Genomic DNA, 16,603 nt, shown 5'->3' with positions numbered 1-16,603 from the left:
TTTTAAGGCACATTCTTTCCTCTGAGAAGCCTACAAGCTAGGGCTTTGTACCTGCAAACACATACTTATTGGGAAAGCGGAAAAGGTAGAAAATATTCTTCAAAAAAGCAGACCTTAAGGAAGATTTGAAGGAAGAGAGAAGAGGCTCTTGGTGGATAAGATCAGAAAGACTGTTCCAGGTGTAGGAGGAAGCAATGATGAAAGGTGTAAAAATGAGAGAGGGAGCATACAAAGGGAACAGTAATGTGAGAGGATACATAATTTCATCAACAAAGGACAATTTTTTTAATGATATTAGAAAATATAAAATTACAGAGCAGGCTTTTAAACATTTTTGGCATGAATGTAAGTCTGCTGAACAGAAGTGACTGTATTTTGACTGTGGATACGCATTCACACAGATTTTCTTGCTGTCCATAAGAGGTTGCACACCTGCATCCAAGGGCTGAATTTCGCCCAGGTATATTTAATTTATGGGACTTCGAACATCAAGAAATTATTTAAAAAATACAAATATATTTATACTGGAAATATCTCATTTTATTGGGTTTTTTTGACATCACCATACTCTCCTGTTGCAGTGTTTCTATTTATTTTGTCTAGTTTCCTGTAACCATTCTGCAGAATGGAGTAAAGATGACAAATGAATCACCTACAGGTCTCCGGTTAAATCTACTTCAGTCTTATCTCTCAGATCCTGTTTCTGATCCCGTCTTCTTCTCTGGGTGCCCTGGAAAGGAGCAAGTAAGTTGCTCATTCTTTGACATTTTTGACATATTTATTTACTCATTGTTATGTCCAGTGAAGGTTCTAATCTAAAGTGTTCCCTAAAGTTATGAGCTACTGTTTGCACAGAGGATAAATAATTAGTGAATAAAATATTTCACACATGGTTATAGCTTAAATGACCATTTTGTCAGATGGAAATCCCCACACTGGTTACACGGCAATAACATTAGCCCAACTTGGTTGATTCCTACAACAGTGGCAATTATGGGTCCCCAGACAGAGAGCAACTCCACTGGGCTCTGCCCATGAAATATGATTCTGAAATGAAATCCTCAACCAGTCCCATCCTTGTGAGAATGGAGCATGAATGAGACATGCTTCACCATACCACTCATTTTAGCCTCTAGTCCACCCTCCCAGCTCTTTAAGATATGTGATAAGATATGTCCTCAGTGTGCACTATTAGCACAAAGGACTTTTCTTCCTATAGAGCTGCAATAGGTAAATGGAAACTGAAGAAAACAATGAAATAAGTTCCTTTCAGGCAAAACTTGAGAAAACAAACATCAGGGTCCCTTCAGCCCATTAGTGAGACACACCTGCTAAACAAGTAGCAGTGAGGGAAGTGGAGGTCAAACCCAACCATGATACTATTCTGAGTCATGGGAATGTTCCAGGGCAAAGATATAAAAAAGGTGTGGCACTCCAGAGGCCTTAGTTCCCTCCAACTTCAACCAACTGAACGAAGATAGAGCTCCTCCAGAATTCTACCAGATCCATATATTATTTGGTTATAATTAGACTGGTTTGTTAGTGTTAATATAGTGTTAGATTTAATTTAGAAATAAGTTCTTCAGTGCTGGGGGAAAAAAAGATGACACAGCTGAAGGCCAAAAAGCTAGGATTTAAGAGGTACGTCTCATGCCTAGCTGTGATTCTGGTGGCAAAAACACATGCATGGTGTTTATCATATTTGGTCGAAAGACATTCACCTTCAAAATACTTGATTTGCTGAACCTTCATGACATGAGCCCAGAAGGAAAGACAGAACAGGCTTCAGACTATCTTACTCCAGGAAACTCTGTCAGTGAATTTCCTGGAACCAAGAGAGAGCAAGCCTCTAGCAAATCTTAGAAGCTTTCATTGGCTCCAAGCAAGTCTGGAAGAAAGAAAATTAAATACTTGTCTTTGGTGCTGTGCACTAAGGAATCTAGAAGTGTGAAGCACCCAAAGATCAAGACTGCTCAACAGACTGTGGGATCGAACTCTGTTTCTAGAGCAATCCACAAGAAAGGGACAAGGCTGTAATAGTGAGAACACAGACTCCATCCTTGTTGGTGTTAGCCTCTTTTTATCAAGAACCAATCTGTGAGAAAGGTCCATCCGATCCAGTGCTATTTAAAGAACCTTCCCCAAATGATGACTCTGTCTAAAACCAGAAGATGCTCTTTGGAGCTGATTGTTTCAGATCCGAAGGAGACAGGTTCAAGAGAGAAGATGAGCAAACCTGTTGTGAAGGTTTAAAATAAGGATCTGACTGCAGTGGTTGGTGGTTATAGCACAGATTGATCGATCGGATCTTTCTCCTTCTTGGTCGGTAATGAATCTGTGTGTCAGTTGAATAGGAAAGGAAAATTTTACTGGATAGAAAAGAGAAGGTAGATTTTAAGAAGTTAGGATTTCTCCCATATATCCACCACTTAAGACTCCTTCTGGGTCTCCAGAAAAAGGTTTTTCTCTATTATATTTTATTCAGCCTAGCCGGTTATTATCTTCACTTCCCTCAGGACTGAGAATGGCTTGAGATCAGACAACAGATCCAAAGAAGAAATTGAAATCATGCTCATCAATTTAAGCAAGTTCAGTCATTTCTCCCAGATCTGTAGGGCAGAGATATTTTTAGCCAGATCAGAGTATGGGGTTTTGGCCAGATTGTCAGGCTTCGCCTTGGTTTACATCAGTGGTGGGCAACCTGCAGCCCATCAGGGCAAGCCGCTGGGAGGCCACCAGACAGTTTGTTTACATTTGCACAGCCGCCTGCAGCTCCCAGTGGCCGCGTTTCGCCATTCCCGGCCACGGGGAGCTGCAGGAAGCTGTGGCCAGGCCCGCACCACTTTCCACAGCTACCATTGGCCGGGAACGGTGAAACATGGCCACTGGGAGCTGCGGGCAGCTGTGCAAATGTAAACAAACGATATGGCAGCCCACCAGCAGCTTTCCCTGATGGGCCACAGGTTGCCCACCACTGGTTTATGTGGTCTCACTGGTCTTCTCCTGTACCTTTTCAAGATACTCCTAGATATAGTAATTGACGACTCGATACTGAGGACATTCAAGCATCAGACACCCAAGGATATGGATTTGATAGTACATCAGAGTCCTAATAGAATGTCTACAGTGGTAAGAGACATTTTATCTGAGGAAGAAGAATCGCTAGAGATCCAAAAGTCCTGTCCAGACTCTGAACTTAACTTCTCCAGACAGAAGTGTAGGGGTGATTGCTACTTCATCACATTCAGATGATGTGGTGCTCTTCCAAGGACATTAGAGATTCCCTTGATTCCTATTGAGAAATCTTCACATTTTAGAAGCAGCAACTAGACAAATCCTTTATTGGAAGGATTATCTCAACCAGTTTTAAGCAATTTGGAATGACCCCCATAGTTCAGCTTATGTTAAAAAAGGCTAATGACCTTTACCTGTTTTCCCAGGAGGGAAATGTTGTGTTTCATATCTCCGTTCTCCTAATTCATTGGTAGTAGAGGCTGCACTGCATAGATGAAAGCATGCTCAGGCTTATTTTATCCCCTCTGATAAGGAAGGGAAAAGGCTGGATGTTTTCCTCAGCCACTTCAGATATGAAAATAGTGAACCATTAAGCTGTAATGGCAAGATATCAGTGTCATCTTGTCAGGAAAAAATGTTGTGTTTCATGAATACTCTCCCTGAGGAGCATAGGCGGTTAGCAAATATTCTTTTGGGAGAAGGACAGAATGTTGCTATCAGTTAAGAACTTTTTATTGTTGGTTTCTGTGTATGATATAGATCCATCTACAGCTCTAATTACTTATATATTGTAGTACCTATTATATCCTAAAGGAGTGGATCTCTCTTTGTCAGCAGTCAAAGTTAATCTCTCAACAATCTCAGCATACTATGTCTCTAGAGATAGTAAACTGGTTTTTATTCATGATGTAGTCAAAAGATTATTGAAAGGTCTTAATACTCTATTTCCACCAGTTAGAGAGCCTATATCATCTTGGGATTTAGTGCTTACACTAAGTGCAACATCTGTTTGAATCTCTGGGGAGCTGTACAATACCCTATTTATACATTAAGACAGTCATCTTGATATCTATCACTTCAGCAAGGTGCATAAGTGAATTACAAGCACTGATGGCACATCCACTATTTACTGTCTTTAATAAAGATAAAATAATACTCTGTGCATACTCAAGAGTCTTACTGAAAGTTCTGTTAGATTTGAATAAACCTCCATCTGTAATGTTGCCAGTATTTTTTCCCAAACCTCACTCAAGGTGGGGAGGCTAGATAACATCTACTAGATGTTAGAAGGTCTTTAGCTTTCTACTTTGCCTAAAATGGTTAGTTTTATCTATCTCCCAATTCATTTATCTCTTATGAAAAAGGAATAAAAGGAGAGTGATCACTGTACATACTCTTACAAGACAGATTAGGTTATGTATTAAGGATGTTTATAATCTGATGGGTCTCCCTCTTCCTGAAGGAATTAATGCTCATTCTACTAGATGAAAAGCAGCTGCTATGGCATTCTCTGGACATATTCCTTAACAGAAATATGCTGAGCAGCAACATGGAATACAGTCCACATTTACTAAGAACCAGACATTAGGCTTAGAATCTAGATCAGATGCAAAATTTGGCAAGGAAGTTTTGCAGTTGTTTTTTTAATTAGGACTCCATATTCCCACCATCCTGGGTCTGAGTTATTGCTTGTTGGTCTATCCCATGAATAGGAATATGCAGAGGACACTCAAATGAAGGTTATTTACCTGTAACCAGAATTCTTTGAGATAGACTCTGCATATTCATGCTCTCTGCCCACCTCTCATCTCTGCCTCTGAGTCCTACTTATCAAAAGATCTGGAGTTGCAGAGGAAGGAACTGAGGCAGCCGTAGTGCTATGCCCCTTTTATAACCTTGCCCAGGAACATTCTATGTTCACTGAGGAGAGAGGCAAGAGAGACATGTGAGGCTCCAACAAACACTGCTAAGTACTATTCTACCATTCCTGCTGCACCGGTCAGAGTGGGAGTATGCAGAGTCCATCTCGAAGAACTCCAGTTACAGGTAAGTTACCTTCATTTCCTTAGTTAATAAATAATAGTACAGTCCTGCAAATCCTTAATTCAGTGTAGTGTACACATCCCCAAGTAGTCCAGTGGCTTCAGTGTTACTACTCAGCAGTGTAAACATTATACCTACTAATCAGGGATTGCAGAAATAGGCTTCAACATGTTAACTGTCAACTCCATATTGTTGTTTAGTTATCTAATAACATTTTTTTTAAAAAATCCTCATGCTAGTCATAGTCTAGTACTTTTATCAAAAAACAGAGAATTTAAAATGTTAATAAAATGTTTTCCATACTGCTTTTGTTGTTTCAGCCATCTGCATAAATTAAAGACCATATGCAGCCATGCCAGTTAATACTTTCTGTTGTTCTTTTCTTAAAGACATGGGAAAAACTGCTCTTTGGAGTTTGCTTTTTTCATGCTCTTGTTCAGGAGAGAAAGAAGTTTGGCCCTCTTGGTTGGAATATCCCATATGGATTTAATGAATCAGACTTGCGAATCAGTATCAGACAATTGCAGGTAAAGTCTTTATTTACTGTTGCTTCCACAGTGCGGAAATGGCTGTGTTAAATGATCAATCACACAATCATAAAGAAGTTTCCACAACTTTAGTTCAGGTTTCTCTTGCTACTGAGACAAAGATAAATAACACAGACCATATTATATTTATAAAAATATGAAATTCTTCATTAGATTGAGATAAATTTTCTAAAAAAAAATTCACAGAGCCATTTGGAACTCCGTATAACAGAGTTAAAACTATATTTCAAAGGAATCTCACTATCAAGTAGATATTATCAAACTAGTAGATGCCATCAAACTGCTCACTGCTCTTAGTCAAAGGAAATTTTGATACACAGCCAGTGGCCAGGGCTGTCCTGTCTGACTAGCTCTATAGGACTCCTGAGAATATTTTACCAATCTAGATAAGAGAATTTAGGGTGGGAGTTTGAGTTTGAGCTCCTGGAAAAAAACTAATGATGAGTCACTGAAAGAGACAAACGTTTTGAAGATTAAAAGCAAGATACTCTGAGCATCCAAGCCGACTTGGTAAAAGAAAGAAACATGGCTTTGCTAGAAAAATCAGGCTACAGAAAACACAATTTTAAATACTGTAAGAACGATTGGATGATTTGTTAATCCTGGGACAAATCTTTAGGTCTCAGATCTTACTCAGCTAAAACTCCCATTAACCTCAGATGGGAATTTTACCTGAGTGAAGACTTCAGAGTTTGAATTTGCTGCTGCACTGGGGAAGAACATTTACTACAGCTCTGTATGAGTTAGAGCATACTCTTCTCTCCACACTGTGTGCCGCTCTTGCTCTGTGGGCCTCTCTGCTCCTTTCCTATTTAATAATAAAAGGCAGATCACACTGTTTCTCTAATTAACTATAGGATTTGATTTACGAGCCTCATTGGGATTCAAGGTGGTGAAGTGTCTTAGTTTTATTGTTTTCTTTGTTTCAGTTGTTCATAAATGAATATGACCATGTTCCGTTTGAAGCTATATCTTACCTTACGGGTGAATGTAACTATGGAGGACGAGTGACAGATGATTGGGACAGACGTTTATTAATGACTATGCTGGATGATTTTTATAATCCAGATATAATTGAAAACCCACGGTTCACCTTTTCTCCCAGTGGCAACTACTATGCACCACCAAAAGGCACCTATGAGGACTACATTGAATTTATTAAGGTAACTTGGTTTCTTTGTACAATGGAAGCTCACATAATATTTGGTCTAATTGCATTAGTGAATATTGCAAAAAGAAAATATTTTCACTGATATGTCATTTTTAATTTGATATTCCATTAATGTTAAAAAAAAATTACTTCTACATGAATGTAACAAATTCATTTTCTAATATTAAAATGCTGGAACATCTAGAACAATAATATTTATCTCTTTTATAATGCCTTTGCTCCAAAGATCTTAAACTGTATTACAAAATGATAATTCTCTCAGTACCTGACATCCCTGAAATACAGCCGCTTCTGGGGTAGAGCACAGAAGCTGTAGAGCAGTCCACCATTAATTTTGAATAGAAAGTAAAGAATACTACGTCTAACTGAAACCTCAAGGGAATTTAGGCAGATCAAATATGATTACTTTTAGTTGGAATTGGGCAGAACATTGGGGATAGCAATCCTGCAGAAAGTGTCTTAAGATATTTATTGAGCTCTAAGTCCATGCATTGCTTCAGTACAATCCCAGGGAGAAGAATCCTATAACATTGAATCACAAATGTTACTCCCTGCTGTGTTAGGTGTTTTCTGAGACATCTCTTTCTAAGCACTGACCTTGCCAGACTCTCCTTAGACTGTGAAACCTAACAGGATCAAATCACAAAGTGATTTAGGTGAAATATCTGGTGGTAATTTCATTTAGAGCATCTATTCCTTAGAACCCTGCTTCAAATCTTGCTTCTCTTGCGTGGAGACCAGGAGTTGGTTTTCTAGCAACAAGTTTCTGGAATTATGAATTGTGCAGAAGATGGCTAACCCAGAAATAAGAAAGAGAAACAGTTTACCCAGATCCTATTGGTCATGCATGGAGCTGTAATTTTTTCTTGGTAGTTTATGTAGGATTCACAGATCAACAAAAAATTCAAAAGTTAGTGGCAAAGCCTTGAGAAGTTACAAACATGTTACACGAAGCATAGTACTGGGTCTGAGCCTCTCAACATTTAAAAATAATGCTTTTGTGTGTGCTTCATTTTTCATTTGATGCCCATCCTCTTTCCTTTCCTTGGATCCCTTGCAGGTATGTTGTGATGTAAAGTGCTTTGTGATTTGAAACACCCTAGACTTTGTTGCATACCAGAGTGTGTACAAGTTAATGAGGAGATCAACAGGTAGATAATAGGGCCTGGTATAAAGACTAGAAAGCCATTGTCAAGGGATTCACTATTTGTGAGGTCATGGTTCTAGGCCTAATCCAATGTCCCCTGAAGCTAATGGAATTTTTCCATCAGTAAGCTTAAGATCAGGCCCTTAATGAACTGATTTGTCTAATGAAATGTATTGCTTACTTAATATGTTTTGCCATAGAATCTTCCATTTAGTCAACAGCCAGAGGTGTTTGGGTTGCATGAAAATGTGGATATTTCAAAGGATCTCCAGCAAACAAAAGTCCTCTTTGAATCTCTGATACTAACACAAGGAGGAGGCACACAGCGAGGCTCCTCAGGAGGCGGTGACAGCACTCTGTATGAAATTGCTGATGATATTCTCATTAAGGTAATGTAGAAAGACAGATAGCATAATAATTGATTAGAATAACAAATACTGCCACCATTACCTGGCCAGCTTAATGTTCTTCCTTGAGATTTTCATTTGCAAAATGGTAATGGGCAACTGGACAGATGATTGGGCCACAAAGGGACCTGTGGCCACAGGAATGCCTTCTTCACGTCCTTTTGGGATTGCAGCAATGCAGTTGCAACAACACACTTTCTCAGCAACAAATACCGTTACTGAGCAACTTGTAGCTGTACTCTCTCCACTGACTCCGCTAGAACATTACATTCAGTTTAAGTTCTTGGGTCTTATTTGCAAAGCACTAATTGGCCTGGGCTCAGGACACCTAAAAGACTTTTCTACAAGGACCATGACCACCTTTGACACCTCCACTCCTCAGAAATAATGGAATTGTGCACCTCCAGGGCAAAGCTAGTGTAAGCAGGAAATAGGGCTCTTTTGGGGTCTAGCCCCATGCTGTGCTATGTTCCTCACTCTCCATAAGAACTACACCAAATCTTACCAAGTTCCATTCCAAACATAAGATCATTTATCCCTTAAGAAAAATACACGTTAACTTACTCAGAAAACAAACAAAAACTCTCACAGATCTCATGCTCAAGGGACGGGAGTGGAATAGAAAGTTAACCCTGTCCAATTAACCTAAATCTCCTTGTTTGCTAGGAAGTACTCAGATACCATGGTGATCGGCATGGCATAATAACCTGAATAGAATAGTGATTTTTAAAAAATAAAACATTGACTTTGTAGTATGGTTCTCTTTCTCTCCCTATCCCTGTGCTACATCTCTGATTCCTAAGTTTCATTTTGCATTGGGAAAAAACTCAAGGGGAGCATTGAGCTGTCCAACACAAAGTGAAAGTAAAGCAGTTATCAGACCATATATAAAGTGGTGGGCGGGAGTGTCAAACAGCTAACAAAAGAAGGGAGAGAAATCAGAGCAAATAACCTGGGGAAAAAGTCAATTCAATCTTGCAAGCAACTTCGCAATCGTTAAAACATTTACATTTATTTTTACATTTTCAATGATGTTCAAGATATTTTTATTGACCAACCAATATTCAATGGGGTGTTTTACTGAATATCAGTCATTCACCATGGAACTTTTGTGGTTGCTTTGGGTCTTTTTGCTTTTAATATCTCTTTGAAACCATTTTAAATTAAAATGTGCACTTATCAAAATGTGTCCAAATATATTGACATTTGCAGCTTCCAAATGATTTTGACATTGAAACTTCTCTACATAAGTATCCTGTGAGATATGAAGAAAGTATGAACACCGTGTTGGTGCAAGAAATGGAGAGGTTTAACAAGTAAGGGAATTAATTAATTTAATTCAAATGTACTTTCAATCAACCCATTCCCAGCAGATCCCTTTTCTGCCAGGCATCCAGTATGGTCTCTTTAGACTCCATTCTGAAGACCCTTTTATTATTATTATTATCATTATTGCTTCAATTCTAATCGCCTGCAGTAGTGTCTGCATTTCTGCATTCCCAGCACTTTTCCTTTATTAGACAAGGCAGAATATAGGTTGGGTTTAATATCTAAATGGCAAATAAATTGGAGGATAAGGTATGCCGGGGGGGGAGGGGCCAAAGAAAAGTTTGGTAATAGGTTATTTGCAGGGTTGTGCTTGTATTGCTTTATTTTTCACTTCCATTTTTTTATTCCGTCCATCCTTTTCTTTTTAGTCTCATTGTTTCTGTGCTTGTATCATTTTCTTTTTTCCGCCTTTATGGATATTTCTCTCTTTTTTATTATTTTCTCACCTGCTCCATCTGTGCCCCATCACTTTCCTTCTCTCTTCCCTGATTGCCCCTTTCTTCCTATACCCTCACCTCCACTCTTTTTGCTGTCAACCATAATCCTCCACTCTTTTTTTTCCTTTGGATCCCCAGTCTCCATCCCACTTTGCCCAAATTCCCATTTTTTCTCCTGTTTTGTCTCCATCTGCTCCCTATTTCTTCCTGACACTCTTATTTTTCTCCTTCTTGACCTCTCCCCTACTCATCTTTCCTCCTCTGCCCCATAATTCTCTCACAAAGCTGCTATAATTCTCTGCTATAATTCTATTTGATCCCTTAATTCATTCTCCAAGCTCCCCTTTTTTCTCTCACTCTCCTTTTCCCCCTCTTTTATTATCTGAAACCTGCCTCCCCCTCTACTCAATACACATATTGTACATTGTTCCAGCTAAGCACTGGAACACATTGCCTATGGAGGTTGTAGAATCTCCATCACTGGATGTTTTTAAGAACAGGTTAGACAAACACCCGTCAGTAATGGTCTAGTTATTATTTAATCCAGCCTTGAGTGCAAGGGACTGACAGATGACCTACTGAGGTCCCTTCCAGTCCTACGATTCTGTGATTCTATTATTTTTAGGGTTCTGGTTTTAATTTCTTGCCAGGACAGTATAGGCAAGAGACTATGAAATTCAAAGCAATGCATAAAACATAATGCCCCATTAGGTCTTCAGCTATTTTAGCAGAAATTTTTTTTTTTACATAAACAGAAAGAGATGAACTTCTACAGCTGCCATTGGACCATTATTTCCCCAAGAATATTCACTGCATAGTGTTCTATTTTTTTTTAAGCTAGAGGTGGACTTTGCACTGGATCATTGGATCTCCCCATGAATTTTCCCAAAGATTGGGGGATTCCAGATCAGGAATTTTGCCTTAGCCCATTAAAGTGACAGAGGCAAGCTGCGAAGTCTGACTTTGGATCCAGGGGTGCTTGGATCTAAGTGCTGGTTTGGACTCAATTATTTTTAACCAGATGAAAATAATTAGAATTTCTGTCTCACCTTCCATCTAGACATCTCAGGCACTGTACAGTTCATAATGAGTAAGGTTAAGAGTTTGTCATGGATATTTTTAGTAAAAGTCACAGACAGGTCATGGACAATAAACCGAAATTCATGGAAGTCTGCAACCTGTCTGTGACTTTTACTAAAAATACCCTGGCGGGGGGGACTAACAAGAGGAGCCCCACTGGAGGCTCCTCAGGCTCCTGTGGCAGCAGCAGCCACTGCAGTCCTGGTGGCTGATCCTCTTGCGATGGCCGCTGCTCTGGCCCTGGGGTCTGACCAGCCCCAGCCACTGCTCTGGCTGCTTCTCCTGTGGCGAGGGCTGACTGACTGCCGCTCCAGTCCTGAGATACTGCTCTGGCTACGGATGCTGACCACTGCTCCTGGTTGGGGGCTGACAGCTGCTCCAGTCCTGCCATTGTGGCGGGCTGAAGCCAAAGAAGTCATGAAGGTCCATTAAAGTCACAGAATCTATGACCTTCATGACAGACTCTTATCCTTAATAATGAATTAAACCTCACAGAATCCTTTAGTAAGCCAGGAAGATGGGGTGGAGAAAATGAGACAGAAATTAACAGATTTGTCCCAGGCCACGGATAAGCAGAAGAAAAAGTCTATTGAATGGCCACAGTATGGGCACAATCTGTAATTTTGCAAATATGGCAAATTGTGAATGAGGAAAACCTAGTTATGCACTTGTTTCATAGCCATCACAATAATGTAATATTATTTCTTGAGATGATGATTTCATATCTGATAAATCATGTCAAACATGTTGTATTTCAGTGACAGTTCTGTGATATTTTCTTTAATTCTAGTTTACTCCGAACTATACGTATTACCTTAATAAATCTGAAAAAGGCCATTAAAGGACTGGTCGTTATGGATTCTGAGCTGGAGGCCCTGAGTGGCAGTCTGCTTGTTGGAAAAGTTGCAGAGAACTGGGCTAACCGTTCATACCCGAGTCTTAAACCGTTGGGGAGCTATATCCTAGATTTTCTAGCGAGGCTGAAATTCTTGCAGGTAAAGCAAGCAGGATTGTGTTCCTAATAATTCTGTTTGATTTAAAATTAAAGGATGATTTGGACATGGGTTGGTAAAAATTGACTCTTTATAGCTAGACTTTCTAAACAAAGTTGTGTAGAATAAATTTTTTTGTGGAAAACTGCAAATACCACCTAACCCTATACTGAATAGCAAAGATGTTTGAAAGTATCTCTCTGTTCCTCCTCCCAGGACTGGTATGAGTTAGGAAAGCCCAGTGTTTTTTGGCTATCAGGATTCTATTTTACTCAAGCCTTTTTAACTGGAGCCATGCAGAACTATGCCAGGAAGTACACCATTCCCATTGACCTGCTGGGATATGAATTTCAGGTATGGATAAGTGATAAAAATATATTTTACTAATATGGGTCCTGATGTTTCCATGAGATACACCAGGTGGACCCTGTGCCTGATTGGACATGTTCACTTGAACATATCTCATTACAGGATTGAGACCTTGATTAGCAATGGCATTGTAGATCTGCAGCCATGTTAAATAGTACATACTGTTTTCCACTTTATATCTGTAAAGGAATGCTATTAAAAGCATATTCCTCGTTACACTTCATCATCTAATTAAGAAAACAAACCACTTGATAAACGTGAGGGTTCTAAGTATGATGATAAAGAATAATTAACAGTCACGTAGAAAGCTGCCATCTTAACAGTTGATGATATAAAGTAGTGCTGAAAAAAGAGGCTTCACTATTTTATCCTGATTTGGGGTTGCTCTCTGGAAGATTGGCTTGTAGAGCTAATAGCTCTAAAACAAAACTACCGTGAAAATGTATTAACATGTATTTCCTGTTAGGTTATTCCTAAGGATACATCTGATAGTGCACCAGAAGATGGTGTTTATATCCATGGATTATTTTTAGATGGAGCTCGCTGGGACAGGACCAAGTCAGTAATTAAAATTTTAAAATAAATCTTAAACTTTCTTATGTGATCGTATTAGATTTACTGAAATATTTTAACATCATTTCAACATTTCAATGATATACTCTAATTTAAAATCTTCTCTTTCCTTCATGAAATCTTGACAAGAAAGAACACAATGAATCAGTTATACTGTAGTATTGGGAATGTTGCCATGTGCTTACTTATAATAAAAATGCAGTTTTCTTTCATGAAATTGCCCTTCTACATGAGTCACAGAACCATTCAAAGCAGTAAGGCCAAGATTTTCAAAAGTGACTAGTGATTCCTGTTGCATAAGTTTCTGGGTGCCCAGTTTGAGACATCTCAGAGGGACCTGATATTTTGAAAAAGGTTTTCAGGGACTATGTCTCTCACGTGTGAATAGTATAGTTTTCCTCTCCAAACCTACAGCACTTACTATGTGAGTACAGAATGAATTTTTTACATCAGGTCCCCAGTGTATGAACAGCCCTCCTAGTCCCAATCACAGAGCAGGTGGTGGAGCCCTGACCTATCCCTTTGCTGCAACTGACCTGACCATCCTCAGGTTGAGTCACCTAGCGCACAGGCAGCTAAGATGAAGATAAGCACCGGTTCACATCTTGGTCCCACATAAGAGAAGGGCAGGATTTGGCCCACTATGGTTTAACTGTTTGTATAGTCATTCAGATATGGTACTTGCTACGTCGTAAGGTTTCTAAATAGATGGGAAAGGGTACAGGCCCTAACAGCCCTCAAAGCTAATGTTTTAAAAGGGGCCTAGGAAAAATCTCAGATAATTTTTTTTTCCAGTGGAGTGAAGCAGTGCATTTTGAAAAAAAAAAAAACTTCAGAACTAATGTGCAGAGTAGTTGGAACTAATTACCAGTCAGAAAAGTGCACATTGAAAATAAGATGTAGCTGCACCGACTCAGCGCTTCTAGTGTAGACCTGCCCTCAGTGTATACAAATTTCACACCAGCACCTCTATTTGTGGTGATAAAGCAGCTGTATACCCACTTCTGCTTGTACAATTGTTTACACACACAAAAGTGGCTGCACAAAATCAAAACCTACACTGGGTATGAAGTTTTCATCATACTGTTACAAGATAATGGACACTTTTAAAGGTAATGTAGTTCAGCAAGAAAAACTGTATGTTTTATTCCAAGAGTTTAAACAGCAAAGGTCAGAGCACAGTATGGCTCTTTATTTGTTATTTCCTAATCCCATCACTGGTGTGGGATTATAACAGAAATGTTTTTGATATCTGATGATTTTACTGGACCCTGTGAGAAAGGTGAAGACAGGGAAGTCCTCCAGCTCTGTTCTGCATCCCCCTCCTCTCTTTTTTTATTTATTTCTCACTCTTGTTATATCTTTTCAGTTTGCTTCCTTTGTCTGTATTTGTCCTGTATCAGAGGGGTAGCCATATTAGTCTGGATCTGTAAAAGCAGCAAAGAATCCTGTGGCACCTTATAGACTAACAGACGTTTTGGAGCATGAGCTTTCGTGGGTGAATACCCACTTCCTCAGATGCATGTAGTGGAAATATCCAGGGGCAGGTATATATATGCTAGCAAGCAAGCTAGAGATAACGAGGTCAGTTCAATCAGGGAGGATGAGGCCCTGTTCTAGCAGTTGAGGTGTGAAAACCAAGAGAGGAGAAACTGGTTCTGTAGTTGGCAAGCCATTCACAGTCTTTGTTCAATCCTGAGCTGATGGTGTCAAATTTGCAGATGAACTGAAGCTCAGCAGTTTCTCTTTGAAGTCTGGTCCTGAAGTTTTTTTGCTGCAGGATGGCCACCTTAAGGTCTGCTATAGTGTGGCCAGGGAAGTTGAAGTGCTCTCCTACAGGTTTTTGTATATTGCCATTCCTAATGTCTGATTTGTGTCCATTTATCCTTTTCCGTAGAGACTGTCCAGTTTGGCCGATGTACATAGCAGAGGGGCATTGCTGGCATATGATGGCGTATATTACATTGGTGGATGTGCAAGTGAATGAACCAGTGACGGTGTGGTTGATCTGGTTAGGTCCTGTGATGGTGTCGCTGGTGTAGATATGTGGGCAGAGTTGGCATCGAGGTTTGTTGCATGGATTGGTTCCTGAGCTAGAGTTATTATGGTGCGGTGTGCAGTTACGGGTGAGAATATGTTTCAGGTTGGCAGGTTGTCTGTGGGCAAGGACTGGCCTGCCACCCAAGGCCTGTGAAAGTGTGGGATCATTGTCCAGGATGGGTTGTAGATCCTTGATGATGCGTTGGAGGGGTTTTAGCTGGGGGCTGTATGTGATGGCCAATGGAGTCCTATTGGTTTCTTTCTTGGGTTTGTCTTGCAGTAGGAGGCTTCCGGGTACACGTCTGGCTCTGTTGATCTGTTTCCTTATTTCCTCGTGTGGGTATTGTAGTTTTGAGAATGCTTGGTGGAGATTTTGTAGGTGTTGGTCTCTGTCTGAGGGGTTAGAGCAGATGCGGTTGTACCTCAGTGCTTGGCTGTAGACAATGGATCGTGTGAGGTGTCCGGGATGGAAGCTGAAGGCATGAAGGTAGGCATAGCGGTCGGTAGGTTTTCGATATAGGGTGGTGTTAATGTGACCATCACTTATTTGCACCGTGGTGTCAAGAAAGTGGATCTCCTGTGTAGATTGGTCCAGGCTGAGGTTGATGGTGGGGTGGAAGCTGTTGAAATCGTGGTGGAATTTTTCCAGAGTCTCCTTCCCATGGGTCCAGATGATGAAGATGTCATCAACGTAGCGTAGGTAGAGAAGGGGCGTGAGTGGACGAGAGCTGAGGAAGTGTTGTTCCAGGTCGGCCATAAAGATATTGTCTTAACTCCTACTTGCCACATGGGGCCACAATCGTGGTACCCCTAACCCACCCAGCAATATTGTCAATCTATCCAACTACACACTCAGCCCAGAAGAAAAGTCTGTCCTATCTCGGGGACTCTCTTTCTGTCCTGCCACCCCCACCAACATGATACAGTTCTGTGGCGATCTGGAAGCCTACTTTCGCCGTCTCCGACTCAAAGAATACTTCCAGGACAACACCGAACAGTGCACTGATACACAGGTGCCCTCCCACCAACAGCACAAGAAGAAGAACTCCACATGAACTCCTCCTGAGGGTCGAAATGACAGTCTGGACCTATACATTGAATGCTTCCGCCGGCGTGCACAGGCAGAAATCGTGGAACAACAACATCGCTTGCCTCACAACCTAAGTCGTGCAGAACGCAATGCCATCCACAGCCTCAGAAACCACCCTGACATTATCATCAAAGAGGCTGATAAAGGAGGTGCCGTTGTCATCATGAACAGGTCTGACTACTAAAAGGAGGCCGCCAGACAACTCTCCAATACCAAATTCTACAGGCCACTTCCCTCAAATCCCACTGAGGAATACACTAAGAAACTACAGCATCTACTCAGGACACTCCCTACACTAACACCAGAAGAAATCAGCATACCCCTAGAGCCCCGACCAGGGTTATTCTATCTACTACCCAAGA

General features: G+C 40.4%; 1 protein-coding gene across 1 annotated transcript in view; it reads left to right on the top strand.

The window, feature by feature from the left end:
- DNAH12 (dynein axonemal heavy chain 12) overlaps window positions 1-16,603 on the top strand; it is a 167,079-nt gene that overhangs the window by 145,107 nt on the left and 5,369 nt on the right. The window contains 8 exon segments of the mRNA XM_030570491.1: window positions 604-744; window positions 5,448-5,585; window positions 6,536-6,769; window positions 8,125-8,313; window positions 9,544-9,647; window positions 11,968-12,172; window positions 12,386-12,523; window positions 13,005-13,096. Coding sequence (XP_030426351.1) covers window positions 604-744; window positions 5,448-5,585; window positions 6,536-6,769; window positions 8,125-8,313; window positions 9,544-9,647; window positions 11,968-12,172; window positions 12,386-12,523; window positions 13,005-13,096 — 1,241 coding nt within the window.

This window comes from Gopherus evgoodei, chromosome 7, assembly GCF_007399415.2.
Source record: "Gopherus evgoodei ecotype Sinaloan lineage chromosome 7, rGopEvg1_v1.p, whole genome shotgun sequence".
Classification (NCBI taxonomy): Eukaryota; Metazoa; Chordata; order Testudines; family Testudinidae; genus Gopherus; species Gopherus evgoodei.
This window is presented reverse-complemented; position numbering and strand designations above follow the sequence as displayed.